Genomic DNA, 17,809 nt, shown 5'->3' with positions numbered 1-17,809 from the left:
TTTAGGTGTCTGTCTCAACTACTCAACTTTGCTGTTATGTTATGGAAAACAGCCATAGACAATGCATAAACGAATGAACATGGTTTTGTTCAAATAAAACTTTGTTTACCAAAACAGGCACCTGGCTGGGTTTGGTCCACAGGCTGAAGTTTTATAACCCCTGGTATAAACGACTTCTGAAATTCCTTTTAATTCTAACAGTCTATGATTTTAAGATTTAGAACCAAGTGTGTCAGGGACAGAAATGAGCCTACAATGTCATTATACCCTGATGGTGCCCATAGCTAATTGATCACAGGGCTCTTTCCTGGTGATAAAAGAGTTGGCCTTTATCAATCACAGATAGAAAACTCTAGCTATAGCATGCTCCCTTTCACTCTTTAAGTAGCAGACATCTAGGAAACTCCAGGTGATCTCTGAGTGTGGCAATGAGGAAGACAGGGAGGAAGAGAGTGTGGGAAGTGTGGGAGCTTTTCCTACCCTCACCCCTGTGTGAGAAGAATCAGATTGCCCCCTACCCAGCACTCCTGTGTGAGAACCACAATCCTGAACCCAAGCCAAGCTGGATGCTATCCACTGGTGGAAGTCAGACCTTCCACCTCTCCCTTACCTGCCCTACTGTGCGACCCAATTAGGAGTAAAAACACCTGGCTCATAAATAGTTACCCAATTTATACCAATTCTCTTCCTCTGACAAAATTTAAACCATTGAATGACTTCTGCATAGAGATACCTACTGTCATTTGGCTGTCTAGCTGTGTAATACTTTACAAACCAGTTCATGATTAATAGGTGACTCTGTCATATCTATTTGAATGTCCACAACCTTCACTTTGGGGAACGGATTGGGGAAATCCCAGGCACCAACAAGAACACATGACATTGAGGCAAGATTTGGACTTTGCATTCAGACACGTTTGGGTTGAACTCTAGAGATAATCAGAAGCAATCTATGCAGACTGTGTAGCCCACAGAATGGGTTTAATAAATGGCAGCCATAATTTTTATCACATGAGATCTGTAGGGGATTTTGGGATAAGAAGCATTCCTCTAACACCTTCAATTACACAGTATAACTAAACATTGATTACAGTGACAGATATAAAGTGCTTTATCCCTTTATTTCAGATTCATTTCCATTCACTTCAGTGGTCAAGGATACAATCCATTTCTTCCTCGCAGTTCTTTCACTTTCTTTATCTCACAGTCCTCTGAGAGGGGCTCATTTGTTAGTATCGTCCAATTTCTGGGAAAAGTGAGTTCAAAAGAGATTTGCTGAGGGCAGAACCCTTCCTTCTGCGTCTTTCATTTGACAGCTGTTTAGTGAGTGCCTTCTATGTATCAGGCACAGAATAAGCACTGGAATATAACTGAGTAAATATTTTGGGGAAATAAACATCGGTTGAGTGATGCAGCATCTGAACTTTTGAGAAGGAAATTGCATTGAGCCTTCCAGTAGAGAGTTTCACAATCCCGGATGTAGAGTGAGCAGCTACACGGTGTGTTGTGGGAACACAGGTTCAGACACAAAGAACCTTTCAGCAAATGACGACTTTATTATTTACACAGCACAAAGGGTCCAAAAATCAGGGGAAGAGATCCCACCGTGGCGGGTTTCCTGGGGGGGCCAAACTGTTTGAGGCAGGGTCAGCGGATGGCAGCTCTGTACACCCCACTTCACCTCGGAGGGGAGCAACCCTGTTCTGTTTGAGGGCGAAGTGGTTATTCACCCCTGTGGCTGCTTGTTCCTGGTTTCCAGATTTAAGGTCTGGCTGGGCCTTTTCAGTAGACCTAGCATCTCCCCCCGGTGTGGAATGGAAACAGGCCTAAACATCATTGCACAGTAGAAGAGGAGGCAGGGATAGGCAAGAGTCGGGAGGTGGCTGCTGAGCGTGTGCCCGTGACCTCCCCAGCACCTGATAGTCCAGGAATGTGAACATTAGGGATGCAGCACACAAGGCCTCTGCTCAGTGTCAGTTTCTGGTTTCAGCTCCAAGTCAAAGCAGCACCTTCTCAACCGACCTCTTCTTCCCCTGTCAGCCTGCGAGTCTAATGGGCCCGTCCGGCCTCCCACGATGTTCAGGGCTCTGGACACCTGCAACGGGCTCCTTATCAGCCTGCTGACATCTTGCAGGCCGGCCTCTTCTCTTTCTTCCCTGGTCCTGCTCTGTTGGCCTCATGGTATTGTTTGGGACAGGAAAGAGCCGTTGTCTCGCTGGCGTCTGATTGCTCTCCTGAGCTTCCTGCCTGTGCAATAGCAGCTGGGAGGGGCCAAGGGAATTATGGTGGGACCACACCCACTGGAGAAGGTACAAATAGGGAGGCTCAGCACTGGCCTTCAGAGCCTCCTCTGCCCTCACCATGAAGTCCAGAGGCTTCTTCCCCCTCGTGGTGCTTCTTTTCCTGGGAACCGTGGCACCGTGGGCTGTGGAAGGTGCTGGACAAGGTGAGCTGGAGTCACCCTGCGGGGTCAGAGGTGGGGGCTCCTGGTGGTGTGGGGACGGCCTCTCCTCTAGGCTCTGCTCTCACCTCTTAGTTCCAGGGGACCTCCCTGAGGGTGGGATTCACGTCCGTCTGGGCTTCCTGCTCTGGGTGAGGGGTTCTGAGCACCTGGAAGTGCTTCTTTGAGTCAGCCATCCTGACAGCCCAGGTCCCACGTCCTCTCTGTTCTTATCCCTGCTCCTCTCCCTCTCTCCCTCTCTGCCCTCATCTCCTGCACTCTCTTCCCATGCTTGTGACTCTCCATTCATGAGCCTCTGACTCTCTCTTGTTCTCCTTTGTCTCTTGCTGTGTCTGTCCTTTGGCCTCTGTCTTCTTTTTTGCCTCTGCCTCTAGTTCTCAGACTTTGCCATGTTGGCTCTATTGATCTTTGCTTATTTTTCTGTCTCCCTCACTTCCAGCCTTTCTCGGGGGCCCTGTGCCTTTTTTCCTGGGTCTGTGACATCTCCTCACATGTGTCTGATTTGATGAAGCCTGTCTCTGTCTGGAGACCAGATGGGCATTTCCCTTTTCACTTTGTGGATGGCCACCTGGGTGAAAAGTCATGATGGCTACTCAGCACCCCAGACCCCTCCTGACCTGTGTCCCTTTCTTCATAAGCCATAAAAGCTGGAGTCTGCCCTTCTATAAAACCTGCCCAGTGCCTGATATATGAGAAACCGGAGTGCCAAACTGACTGGCAGTGTCTAGGGAAGAAGAAATGCTGCCGTGATGTTTGTGGCATCAAATGCCTGGATCCTGTTGCCATCATGAACCGAGGTGTGGAGGTGGGAGAGCTGGGTGGGGAGGGGTGAGTCTGAAGATAGAGCAGAAGGAGAATGGGATTGAGTGACGGGGTCCTTCCAGGTCTCAAGAGTTACTGAGCCACATTTGTCAGTTGGTCATGGAATCACACTACCTCACGTGAGAGTCTGGTCATCCAGCTGGCCTTCAGCCTATCAGGAGGCCAGTCAACCAGGCAATCATCTGGTCATTCATATAGCCAGGCAATTGGCAGGCATCCATCTTGTCACCTGCTTTGACTGAGGCCCTGAAGTTAGAAGGGGAGCCAGAGCCTACCTTCACAAGATGTGCATGCCTTAGAAATGGGGTGGTGGTGATGGGAGGTGGGTTGGGAGATAATTGTTACTGCACAGTGTGGGGCAGAGGCTGGACCCAAGAAGCAGGGATGTAGTGTCTAGGGCTCAAGGCCTCTGACCCATGGCCCTACTCCCTCCAGCTAAGAAGACTGGAAAGTGTCCTGTGGTCCTCGGGCAGTGTATGATGCTCAACCCCCCCCAACTACTGTGAGAGGGACAGCCAATGCCAGGGGGACTTCAAGTGCTGCAAGGGCATGTGTGGGAAAGCCTGTGTGTCTCCTGTAAAAGGTAAGGAGAGGGGCAGGGGCTGACTGAGCTTCCTCCCTCTAGCCCTTCACAGCCTCAGCCCTCTGGAGCGGGCATAGGGACAGGGGATGCCTGACTCCTGCCCCCGGCAAAGCCTCTGTCTGACATTCTTGTCCTTCAAGAGCTCTGTTCCCCAGTCCTCAGGGCCACGTTTCCAGAGGTTCACCAGTGGCTTTGATTCTATTCCAGCTTCTTCAAGTGAGGGCCTTGGGCAAGTGACTCTGAGTCTCTTTCCTTATCTGTAATATGGGAATAATGGGAAAGTGCTTTGAATAAGGCACTATGTACATTAAGTATTTATTAAGTTTATATCTAGTATGTGGTCTAGGGTGAAAGCCCAAAGGATCAGTGGAGTTTGAGGATAATCTAGCTCAATGCTCTGATTTTACAATTCGGGAAGACTGAGACAGCGACTCAATATCAGATGAGATTTGAACTCAGTCTCCTGATACCAAGACTCTTTCAACTGCACCACACTTTGCAGTTCTCTCTATCTCAGAGGGCTCCTTTAGGGGAAGAATGTAGAGATGACGTGGTTGGTTCCTGTACTGCAGCTCTGATTTGGCGTTTCCTTACAGCTTGATTCCTGCCATTCAGAGGAGGCTATGGAGTCCTACTCTGCGTGGCCTGGGAGTTCCCTTTCTTCCTCCTGTGTGGATCCCTGGGACACTCCATGGTGAAGACTTGGTTCTATCACTAATATTGCATTTGGAGAAAGTCTTATCACACAGCAGGCTTTCAGGAAATGCCTGTTTATTGGTGACTGAATATGTGAGCATATTTCTGTCTCCACATCCTGCGTCTATGGTTCACTAGGGGTGGGATGGGAGGTGATGAGGGAATATCTAGAGTAGAAGGAAGAGGCTTAGGGGATGGACATGTGAATTTGCACCTTGGATGTGAAAGCACTAGCTATGGGATTTTTGGAAAAGTGGCTTTATCTTCTGAATTTCAACTTCTTTATCTTCAAAGTGGCAATAAAAGAACTTTCTCACAGTGTTTTGAGTGTTGGAGTATGTGATGAATATGAATGTTACTGGACCAGAGTAAGTTCTCCAAAAAATAGTAGATACTTATTGGCTTCTGGGGTGATTTTAGACGCTTTCATGTCTTCTGTTTCCCAAGACACTATCTCTTCCATTTTCAAATAAGAATACTGCCACAGTGAGTCATGTTTATGGCATGCTGATGGCCAATAACCCAGGAGGGTGGTGCCGTTCTTGATTCCGTGGAGCGAGAGGAGTAACAAGAGCTGGGCTGCTAGACCAAGGAGCAGGCAGGGAACCTCTCTCCACCTTTCTGAGCTTTTTGAACTCTAGAGGAAATAGAGAACTTGATTAAATAATGAGTGTTTTTTAAGCAAGACAAAATTGTAATTCAGTTTTCCTGGAAAAAGTCACTGACTAAGAAAATATTCCTATCACCTGTAATCAATATTCCAAGAATTGGCATGACATTTTTCAAAAGTTGAAAAAACACAGAACTGTCAACCCCAAATTCAATATGCAGATAAATTATCCTTGAAGAATGAACAGGAAATAAAGACATTGTCATATGAAGGAAAAATTAGAGAATTTGTCACCAGCAGACTTATCCTTAAAGAATGGCTGAAGGAAGTCCTTGTAAAAGGAAATGAAAAAAGAAGGAATCTTGGATTATTGGGAAGGAAGAAAGAATGAGAGAGGGCAAAAATATGGGTACATTCAATAGACTTTTCTTCACATCTTGAGCCTTCTAAATCATGTTTGAGGGTTGTGTTCTAGTTTCAAATTGGCTTTCTCCCAGAACGTTCCTATCTAGGCTGCAGTTCCTCAAAAATGTCACTCTTAGTTGCACTTGGGATATTTGTCCTCTCTCAGCTTCTCTGGAGCAAGAGCCTGCTTTCAATGCCTGTTTTCAAACTGTCTGTCATCTGCAGCTCCTGTGCTTTCTTCAAAGTGTCCCTCTTGGCTGTAGCAAGCTCGCTCCTTCTGTCTGATCTTATATAGTGCGCCAGTAATTTAATTCAGACCCACCCTGAATGGGCGGGCCAACACCTCCACGGAAATTATCCAATCAGAGTCATCACCCACAGTTGGGTGGGGCACATCTCCATGGAAATAATCAAAGAATTTCAATCTAATTAACACTGATAGGTCTGCCCACACAAGATTACATCAAAGATAATGGTGTTTGGGGGACATAACACATTCAAACTGGCACAAGTTGAAACAGAAATTACAGCATTGTGTGATGTGGTTCATAATATATGTGGAGGAAATATTTCAGACAATAATATCATAAATAACAGAGGGTAAAGAGGCTTAAAGGAAGTTAAGTTTCTATACTTCACTCGACCGGTAAAATGTCAATACCAGTAGACTGTGATAAGTCATATACGTATAACGTAATATGTAGAACAACCATTAATAAAGTCTTTTTCAAAGATGTGTACATGCATTGCTACATTAATGAAAATAGAAATTAATTTGAGCTACTTTAGACAGTATAAATTCAATTTTGCAAATAACACATGTACAGGACAAAGGATGGAAGTAAATATGTCAGAATACTAATGCTTTACTTTTCTGACTGCTATGACACATGCCACACAGATTGTTGGCTTAAACCAAGGGAATTTATTGTCTCATGGTTTCAGGGGCTTGCATCCTCCAGGGGTTGGTAGCATTCTAGCTGGCTACCAATCCTTGGATCCCTTAGCTTTCCCATCACATAGCAGTGTCTTCTCCTTTCTCTTCTAGGTTCCATGGACTTTTGGCTTCTGGCTTCTCCTCATGGCTCTCTCTCTCTCTATTTTTTTGGGGGGCCACCCCACTGGTGAGGGTATAAGTAGCCAGGCCTGGCAGGGGCCATCAGAACCATCATTCATAGGTTTTCACCATCAAATCCAGTGGCTTCTTCGTTATGGTCCACCTCATCCTGGAATTTTTATGTGCTCATTCTGGGCTGTGGAAGGTTAGTGATATTTTCCCTGGTGAGTTTTAGTCAGGATGGTGGGGGTGTGTGTGGCATGTGGGGAGAGTTCCTTGCCAACACAGGCGTGTCTTATTCTTTCTGTCCCAGAGTCTGCGCTCAGAGCCTTACTTCCAGTGGACATCCCAGATGTTGGGGAGAAGGTCTTTGATAAATAGGGACTGAGTTCTTTATGAGGGCTCCATCTGGGGGTGTGTCTGGACCACCAGAAATTATCTTTTGAGTAGATACCTCTGTATCTCTCAGCTCTCTTGTTCTCACTTTCTCTCATTCTCTATACTTCCTTCACTGTCTTTGCTTTTCACCTCTTCCTCTCTTTATGTATCTCTCTGGCTTCCTTTTGCTTTCTGATTCACCTTCTTTGTCTCTTACTCTCTCTTCCCATGGGAAGGGACACCGATCTCTGCCAGCTACCTTGTCCTTCAACCTTACTTCCCCTCAGCTCTCCAGCAAGGAGCCCCACAGGATCACTATGTTATATGGGATTCTCCTAGAAACAGACCAGGAGAAACTGGTAAGGGAATGAGAGAAAGAAGCTCAGCAACAGAGTGATTTCGGGCGAAGTTCCGGCCTCAGCCTAATTCCGCAGGGATCTTTGGTACATAACTCAGGGGTTCTATGCTCCCTTGCAGGTTGGGCATTGGCTAAAAGCTGAGGGGAGGGGATTTAAATTCTCAGGCACTTCTGATTCTCCGCCTGGGTGAGGTGGCTGCACCAGCCCAAGGGCAAGTCTCTGAAGAAGGTTGCAGAGGTGAGCCCTTAGAAGCAAACACTAAGCTGGGTTGTGAATGTAGAAAGCCAGCCAAGAGTATGGAGGGGACCTGGGTCTGGCACCATCAATGGTCAGTGCAGTCACTTGGGGCAATGCTTCTATCTCAGACCCCTTTGTTATGGGTCCTGGGTGAGAGAGCAGCGTGGAATGGGCCAGGAGGAGGCCTCCTGACTGTAACCTGTAGCCCTGCTCTGTCTAGTTACGGAGAAGCCTGGGATGTGCCTGGTGATACACGCCAAGTGCAGAAGGCCTGACTGATAGACACATGTGAGCATGACCACCAGTGTATAGGCATCCCACAGTGTTGCAAGGTCACGTGTGCAAAGAGACCTCTGCAATTTACCCCACCAGAGGTAAGGAAGGCTCAGATCAAAGTCTCTCAATCCATCTTCCATCTGTCCTCAAAATCCTGGTACCCCTGACCCACAGGAAGGAGCTGCTTGCCCCAATACTTCTGGTAGAAACTCTAAGAAGCCTCCCTGCATTCAACACTACCCTGCCCCAGTTCTCCAATCAAGAATTCCCACAGTGTTCGCCAAGACCTCTCTGAAAGCCCTAGGAAGGAGGCAAACGTGAAAGAGCAGGCAGCTGTGTGCAGGGTGCAGGAGCCTTGAATTGGAATAAAATCTCCACTTCTGACTTGCTGTATGACTCTGAAGGATGACTGAATCTCTTTGAACCTCAGTTTCCTCATCTGTAAAATGGACACAGCCACCCTGGTCAAAACAACAGCTGACCCAGGGCTCTGTAATCTGTAAAGCATTGTGCATCCAGAGGGCTCTTGACTGGTGACTGTCTGGGTTGACTGGTTTCTCTGGGTCTTAGGGGATGTCCAGATCACAACCCAACAGGACTACAGACTTTTTCTCCCATATTTTTCTTATTTTTATCAAAGTTATACAAACACATAGTCTAAGGAGTCATGTAGGTTTACAAGGGCTGTTGTGACTAACAGTTGCTGACCACTCTCCTCAGAGGAAACCACTTTTAGCTCATTATTTTGGCAATTACCTCCCTGTCTCTAAGAAATAGACTGTAATATTACATCTTGACCTTTCTTCTTAGATATAATCTATTGACTTCCCACCATTGAAAATGAGCCTTTGTTTCATTCCTTTGCTCTCTAACCCCCTAGCATATAGGCTTATCCTTCCCATCTCCCTGCCCTCCCGTTGAAGTTATATGGGAATTAATTTTGATTAGATCAACAGTATTATTCACATTATCATGACTATGTAAACACTTGTCACAGCTGAGCTATGTCGTAAACTATACGACTTGTCCTTTCTGGAGCAATTTTTAAACGTTTTCTCTGAAGTGACAAATTCTCTAGTTTTGCGTTTGCTTGGTTTTCTATATACATATCAACTATTCAAATGCAAACTCTTCACCAGTTTCCCAGATCTTTTCTCCATGTATTCAGATGTGTCAGGTGTTCTATTAATTTTGTCTTCCAGAAGATGTATTTCCTGGAGCCCTCCAACCTGCTCCAATCTGTGCTGGTGTCCCCGTATGCTTGGTACTCAGCTGTCATTCGAGAATCTTCCATTACCATCATCATTGGACCTCCCTTCTTTTCTCCCCTTTGTTCTGTTTCCTGTATCCCCTGAATGTTTTTCTTTGTTTCCTTTTCATAGGCTTTTTTTTTAATATTTAAAATTGTACCATACAAAATATGGTATAATGAAAGTACTCATTTACTGAGCAATAATCATGAAAGAAAAGTGGAAATTTTAGGGTGTGGCGAATTCTTTAAGTGTGTTAAATAGCACACTTTTCCTAACAGGCTGTTAAACTGACTGCTGAAAAGGGCCCTCCCTATCCTTTTATCTCAGGAAAAGTGGCTCAAATATGACTCACTTCACAGCAACTTCATTTCCAATCACAGAGCTGAGGGCGAGAGTATTTGCTCTTCACCCCCTTTGTCACAGCCTTCTGCAGTGGCCGGGTGATTTCTTACCTCCACTTCACGGCGGAGAAGACTGAGGCCCAAAGAAGTTTTGATTGCTGGACCCTCTTGACCATGTAAGTTAACCAGGATTCATAGAGACCCCAGGGTGACTGGCAGAGTGCCTGGAGCTGAGGGAATTGCATGGAAACAAGTCAGGAGGGAGCAAGCAAGTGAAGTGTTACCTGGAATTTGGAGAAAGGAGTGACCTTGACAATCCAGACATGAATGTCACAATCCCCAAGAGTCAAGGAATGTGGGAAAGTCAGGATGCACTGAGAGGCCACAGCTCTGCTCATTGCTTCAGATCTCTAAGAAGCTCCTTCATAATGTTCTCTTGCCCTTCACTTTCTCCTCTTTGCCCCTCCCCTACCTCAAAAGCAGACGGTTCAGTTCCCCTAAGGTGTTCCAGGATGGCTTCCTCACCAGTTGGGGACACCTCCCCCTTCTGGGACTCAGGCTCTTGCCTGGAGTTGGAAAGAGCCCTCGACACTCTGGGTGGCAGGTCACTGTCCTCTGCTTGTGTCTCCAGCTTACGAAATAGCATCTGGGAAGGTCCAGGGCAATTCTGGCAGGGCCGTTCCCACAGGTGGAGGTATAAGGGATGAGCCTGGCACTGGCCACAAAGCCCCCTCTGCCCTCACCGTGAAGGCCAGCGGCTGCTTGGCCTTGGTGGTGGCCGTGCTTGGGGAATCCTGGTGTCCTGGGCTGAGGATGGTGCTGGCAAAAGTGACCCGGAGTCACTCAACACAGCATGGGGTGGCCTCTTCCTGCTAGCCCAGGGGCTGACTTTGAAGCTGTGATCCAGCCCGCAGCCCCTAATTCCCAGCATCTCTAAGAGGGCTTCATGTGGGAGAACTTCTGAGCATCCAGAAATCCACCTCTCACCAGATGGAGCCGTTTACCCCAGCCTCCATATTTCTCCTTATTCCGTCCTTTTCTCTTTCTTATAGCCCCTTCTAGATGATTGCCAAATTTCTTGAAATTGATGACTGTACTTAAGGTGGTTACACAAGTGAATATCCTTATTCTTAAGAAATATATATGGAAGTAGTAAGTGTTCAAGGAGCCTGATGTATAAAACCTATTCTTCAATGTATAGAAAATAGATAAATAGATACATAGACAGACAGACAGACAAATAGAATAATATAGCAAATGTGGCAAAATGTTAAAAGTTGGTGGATCTGGATATCTGAGTAGGGGGTATGTTGGAGTTCTCTGTATGAATTTTGTATCATTCTTGCAACTGTCCCGTAAGCTTGAAATTATTTCAAAATAAAAATTAAAAAAAAAATGAGGAAACTCTCAATGTGCTTATATGGAACAATCACTAAAATATATTATAAAGATAAAAGTAAGATACAGAACACCTTATAGTGTTGATTCTCTCTCTCTCTTTCTCTCTGTGTGTGTGTGTTTGTACAAAACTTATTTTTTTGATAAAAGGGGGGAAGTTTAACTTTTTATATTATACCCTTTCTGACTTCTTAGCATTTTCAGCCATGTGCATATGCCACTTACAAATTTTAAAAATTCACATTTTGGAAAAAGTATATTTCATGTGCCGTTTTCATTAACAACAACAGCAGCAGCAAAGGAGAATATGTTGTTCTGGTGCTCTTGCAGGAGCTTTTTCCTGTTATCAAAGATCATCTTGTCTGTAAGTAAAGATATTAGAGTCGTACTGCACTTGCAAAGTTGAGCAATGTTTTCTCCATTTTAAAGATGAGAAAGCTGAGAATTTTTGTCCAAGTTTCCTTAGCTCATTTAAATATAAGTTAACATAGTAAATTTTTTTCCACTTTAAAAGAAAAGAGCAAACCATATTCAGTGGTCTGTTATTAGGACTCAGTAAATATTTTAACTACCGAACCAAGTGGTGTACTGTGACTCTGTTTCCATTCTTGCATAACTTTTTGCTATCCCCAGAGCAGAGTTTCTCAACCTTAGCACTAATCACATTTTGGGCCAGACGATTTTTTGTTGTGGGGGGCTTTCCTGTCCATTGCACTGTTTAGCAACATCCTTGACTTTTATGCACTAGATGCAAGTAGCATACCCCCACCCTGTCATGACAACCAAAAGTGTCTCCAGACATTGCCAAGTATCCTCCAGAGGATAAATTCACCCTAAGAACAACTGCCCTAAAGTGAAGTTCTTCATTATTTTATTTGCTTGCTTTTCTTTGAACATCTCTCTGAGTGTATATACTTAACTTTCTATACAAAGAAAGTTAGGTATAGAATTACAATATGACCCAGTAATTCCACTTCTAAGTATATACCCAAAGAATTGAAGGAAGGGACTGGAACAGATATATGCACATCAATGTTCATAGCAGCAATATTCGTAATTGCCAAAAGATGAGAGCTACCCAAGTGTCCATCAACTGACGAGTGGATAAACAAAATGTGGTATATACATACAATGGAATATTTTTCAGCCATAAAAAGGAATGACGTTCTGACACATGTGACAACATGGATGAACCTCGAAGACATCATGTTGAGTGAAATAAGCCAGAAATAAAAGGGTAAATATTGTATGATCTCACTGCTATGAAATAATTAGAATAAACAAAGTCAGAGAGTTAGAAACTAGAATATTGGTTACCAGGGGTTGGAGTGGGGTCAGGGAAGGGGGAGTTAATGCTTAAACTGTAAAGAATTTTCCCTTGTGAATATAGATGCAAAAATCATTAACAAAATACTAGAAAACTGAATCCAATGGCATATTAAAAAGATTAAACATGATGACCAAGTGGGATTCATCCCAGGAATGCAACGTTCATTCAACATACAAAACTCAGTCAATGTAATACACTACATAATAAAATGAAGGAGAACAACTACACAGTTATCTCAAGAGATGCAGAAAAGGCATTTGACAAAACTCAGCACCTTTCTTGATTAAAAGTACTCTGAAAAGTAGGAATAGAAGGGAACTTTCTCAACATGATAAAAGACATTTATGAAAAACCCACAGCTAACATCATACTCAATGGTGAAGGATTTAAAGCTTTTCCCCTAAGATCAAGAGCATGAAAAAGATGCACAATTTCACCACCACTGTTCAATATTTTACTAGAAGTCTTGCCAGAGTAATTAAGCAAGAAAAAAGAAATAAAAGGTGTCCAAATTGGAAAGGAAGAACTAAAACTATCTCTATTTGCAGACAACATGATCTTATATATAGAAAACCTAAAGGAATCCACAAGAAAACTATTAGAGCTAATAAATGAATCCAGCAAAGTGGCTGGGTACAACACACACAAAATTGTGTTCCTATACACTAGAAGTCTGAAGAAGAAACTAAGAAAAAAATTCCATTTACAGTAGCACATAAAAGAATAAAATATTTAGGAATAAATTTAACTGAGGATCCAATAGACTTGTATATTGAAAATGGCAAAACTCTGCTGAAAGAAATTAAAGAAGATCTAAATAAATTGCAAGACATTCCATGTTCATGGTTTGGAAGAGTTAACTTGTTAACATGTCCCAAAGCAATATACAAAGTCATTGAAATGCCTATTAAAACTCCAGAAGTCCATTTTGCAGAAATGGAAGAGCCAATCCCTAAATTTATGTGGAACTTCATGGGGCCCTGAAAAGCCAAAACAATTTTGAAAAAAAAAGAACAGGGTTGGAGGACTCACACTTCCCAGTTTCAAGTTGTGTTATAAGATGACAGTAATCAAAACAGTCTGGTACTGGCACAAAGACAGACAAATAGAAGAGTGAAACAGAATTGAAAGTCCAGAAATAGACCCATACATCTATGGCCAATAGATTTTTTACAAGGGTGCTAAGTACATGCAGCAGGGAAAGAGTAATCTGTTCAAAAAATGGTGTTGGGGAAATTGGATATCCACATGCAGAAGAATTAATTTAGACCCCTACCTCACACCATTACAAAAATCAACTCAAAATGGATCAAAGACTTAACTATGAGAGTTAAAACTATATAACTCACAGAAAATAACATAGGGGCAAATCTTTATGACTTGGGATTCAGCAATGGATTTTTAAATATGACACCAAAACATGAGCAAAAACAAACAAAAAAAAACCCACAATAAAGAAATGTGATTTCATCAAAATTAAAAAAATTTGTGCATCAAAGGACTTCATCATGAAAGTAAAATGACAATCTAGAGAATGGGAGAAAATAGTTTAAAAGTATATATCAGATAGGTTTAATATCCAGAATATATGAAGAATTCCTACAACTCAACAACAAAAAGATAACCCAATTTTTAAAAAATGGGCAAAAGTCTTGAATAGAAATTTCTCCAAAAAAGATATATGAATGGCCAATAAACACATGCAAAGATGCACAACATCATTAGCTAGTATGGAAATGCAAATTAAAATCACAATGTGATACCATTGCACATCCACAAAGATGGCTATTATTATTAAAAGAATGGAAAATATAACATGTTGGAGAGGATGTGGAGAAATTGGAACTCTAGTGTGTTGTTGGCAGGAAATTAAAATGTTGTAGCCACTGTGGAAAGCAATATGGAGGTTCCTCAAAAAGTTAAATATAGTCTTATCATTTGACCTGGCAATCCCACTTCTAGATATATACCCAAAGAGAGCAAAAAAGGGGTTGCAAACAGATACAAGTACACCAATGTTTGCAGTAGCATTATTCACAATAGCCAAAAGCTGGAAACTATCCAAATGCCCATCAACAAATGAATGCATAAACAAATTGTGGTACATACACACAATAGAATATTATTTGACTATAGGGAAAAATGAAGTTATGAGACATGCTGCAACATGGAAGAACCTTGAAAACAATGCTCAGTGAAACAAGCAAGATAGGTAAGGGCAAAAATTGTATGATGTCATTTATATGAGAAGCAGATTAGAGGATACTTGGGGAGGGGTAAAGGGGAAGTATGTGTTTGTGAAAACACACAAAAAAATTTTAAAAAAGGATTTACTCTGAAAAATAAATGCTATTATCAACATAAATATAAAAATATCAATATATCCAAGCACAGAACTTTATATTGTCAGGGAATATTATTAATTCAGATAAAGAAAGAACTCACAACATGACAGATTGCCCATTCTGGGGGAGATCATTTGAGACCAAGCAGCTATTGGATACGCACGTCATGGAGTGTCTGCCCCAAGTGGGCTTGGTCTTGAGAAACCCTTCTTTTATCTTCCCTTAGACATCCAACCTCATAGTCTTTCCATGTACTCTCTATTCTCTAATTTCCTTCTAGATTTCAGAAACAGGCAATACTTTGCCATCTTCCAGACCTACTTTCTATTCCCAACTGACTTGGACAAGTGCCATACCCTCTCAACCTCAGCCACACCATCTGTAAAAAAGGAAGGTAAAAGCAAGTGGTGCTTTCTGAGCCTTCCTAACTGACACTCCAATTGACCTGCACCAAGCATTCAGTGCCATGCAGTCCTCCCCCCTGCTCCCACCACCCAGGAGCCAGCACTTACCAGGACCCTGGGTGAGGGAGCCCTCTGTGCATCTCTGAGGCTCCACGGTCATCCCTGCAGCAGAACAACAGAGCAGTCACTGGAAGTTTATGATAACCTTTGGTCACTTCTTATGCCCTGATTGGAAATGCACCAGGCAGACACCTCGTCCAACCAGTCCTGTGTGTCAGCCCTCTCAGGGGAAAGCAGGAGCCAGCCCTAGGAGGTAGAAATTTTTGGCATTTTACCTGATCACCCAGGCTTCCAACTGATTTAGAACAGGATGTACATTTTGAGATCATGATGAACCACCTCCTCATCTTAAAGATAAGGAAACTAGTGAACCCTAAATTAAACCATGAATTTTAATTAATAGTGCAATTATAAAAATGTGCTATCATCAATTGTGATAAATTTCCACAACAATGCATGGTGTGGGTGGAATCTTGTATTTTATGCATGATTGTTCCGTAAACTCACATTCTCTAATCAAAAAAAAAAAAAAAAAAAAAAAGAAAGAAAGAAAAGAAAACTGAGGCTCAGAGAGGAGGATGAAGGGGCTCCAAAGAACACAGAGTGTTTCAGCAGCAATGCTGGCTATAGACTGGTATGTGGAGCTAATTTTTTAATAATGCCAGCTTAATGAATCCTGTTGACCTGGGCAATGAAGGATGATACATAGGGTCTTAATTTTCTAGCTGCTAAAATAAATACCATGCAATAGATTGGTTTAACAACATGAATTTATTGCCTCATGAAGCTAGAAAGCTTGCTTCCTCCTGGGACCTGTGTTTTCTGGTTGGATGGCAATTTAGGGGGTTCCTTGGCTTTTCTATCATGTGTCAATTGCACATGGCAGCGGTGTCTCCTTTTTCTTCCATGTTCTTTTGATGTCAGCTTCTAGCTGCTCCCTGTGGCTTCTCTTTGTGTGTCCAATTTCCTTTGCTTATAAGAACTTCAGCAATGTTGGATTAAGGCCCACCCTCATTTAGTTTGGGCACACCTTAACTAAAAAGATCTTCAAAGGTCCTATTTACATATCGATGGGACCAGGGGTTGGGACCCAAACATCCTTTTGTAAGGGACATGATTTAATCTAGATGGGTAATCTAGGAAGATAGAACAAGCACAAGCTAAAGCACTGGAGCAAAAAGAAATTAGATTTGAGAAAATGCTACAAATGGAAGCAATTTGGCTGAGATAATTACATACAGTTTACATGATTTCAACAACCTGTCTTTACCACTTTTTCTCAAAACTTTCCACTGCATGAGAAAGTTGGCTCAGATGGACTCCTTGAGCCTCTTTCAACAATGGAAAGACCCCTGACAGACAATATCTTGCAGGCATTTATTTTACAATTGACATAGTGGGAATGAACTTGCATAAAGTTCATAAAAAAACCAGTATGTTAGGGAAAAATGGAATCTTGATACTTTGTTAATGTATTTATTTAATAATTAAAGTGATGGTATATGTTTTCATTGTTTTCTTGGCCATCTACATTTTTCTATGAATTGCTTTTTCAGGTCCTCTGCTAATTTTTCTACTAGGCTGTTGAGTTTTATTATTATTGATTTTAAGAGTTCTTTTTTACATGCTGAAGATTCATATTTTGTCATATAATTTAATAAATTTATTTTACATGTTTGCTTTGAACTATTATTTTACACTATTTAAGCAATGCTTTTGCCCAATGAATGCTTTTAATTTTTATTAATTTTTATTAAGTCAAATTTTTACTAAAGTCAGGGAAGTTTTGTCAAATCAAAGATCACAAAAATGTTCACTGAACTTCCATGTTAGCTGATGTAACATTGGCCATGTAAATCTGATTATCCCCCACATTGTCCAAAATCCATACAAATCAGCAAGACTAACAAATGTTGATGCCTTAAAAATTTGGACATTTTCACAGTCTTAGAATTGTAAACTGTAGGCTAATAAATCCCTATGGTTTAAAGCCAGTCCATTTCTGGTATATTGAACTCTGGCAGCTTCAGCAAACTGAAACAGAGTCCTTTGAAAAAAGAAAGGTCACAAATGGATGAATGGGCTACAAACATGCATCATGAGAATTATGGTGCAGACACTAAGTAGCTGGGCCTTCTAAGTCAATCAGAAAGGATTTATTTACTAAATTTGACCTGGACTAAGAACAGCACAACCCAGAGCTAGAGAGGAGAAGAGTCAATGCACAGCAAAAAGATGCAATGTCAGGAGGTAGCCACAAGGTTCCCCCACAGAGAGAGGAGAAGAGTTGCATCATCGATTAGAGCTGCTTCCTGGGGCTTTTCATTTTCCTCAGCATCTCTCCACCTCCCATGTCAGTGCGTGTGGTCCATAAATCCACTTCTTACTATTGCCTAAGAATTATATATTCTTTGCCACTAAGCAAGTAGAAATAAGGCACACTTATACAGAAGTGCAGAAAGTGCCAGGAAGGTTTTTTGGCCCAAGTTTCACATTCCAAAAAGACGTCAATTAAATTTTTGACCTCATCAACATATTAATTTCACACAATCATAGATACATAAAAACAGGAGTTAAAGAAAACATTCATCATACAACTTAAATTTGTGCCCCCTTTAGTGCACAATGAACTATCTTACATAAATCTAGAAATTATCTTGCTTTGTCTTCGTGCCTGTGTGTGTGCTACAAATGTTAATTTGTTAAAAGTAAACTCTTAAAATGTACCTATTTCTGAACACTCTTGAGAGAGCAGATATCCCTGGCCTGATGAGTGCACTAGGAAAGACAATTC

General features: G+C 42.3%; 1 protein-coding gene across 1 annotated transcript; it reads left to right on the top strand.

Annotated features, from left to right (window-relative positions):
• The first annotated feature begins 1,242 nt into the window (after window positions 1-1,242).
• On the top strand, window positions 1,243-3,943 carry LOC119515299 (antileukoproteinase-like). The gene is given in 5 exon segments (XM_037811159.1): window positions 1,243-2,446; window positions 3,100-3,258; window positions 3,719-3,771; window positions 3,773-3,866; window positions 3,909-3,943. Coding segments are annotated over 5 exon segments (426 nt in total). The 5' UTR covers window positions 1,243-2,361.
• Window positions 3,944-17,809: the final 13,866 nt, after the last annotated feature.

Source organism: Choloepus didactylus, chromosome 19, assembly GCF_015220235.1.
Source record: "Choloepus didactylus isolate mChoDid1 chromosome 19, mChoDid1.pri, whole genome shotgun sequence".
In the NCBI taxonomy this organism is placed as follows: domain Eukaryota; kingdom Metazoa; phylum Chordata; class Mammalia; order Pilosa; family Megalonychidae; genus Choloepus; species Choloepus didactylus.
The sequence above is the reverse complement of the archived record's forward strand: the minus strand, read 5'-3'. Positions and strand labels throughout refer to the sequence as shown.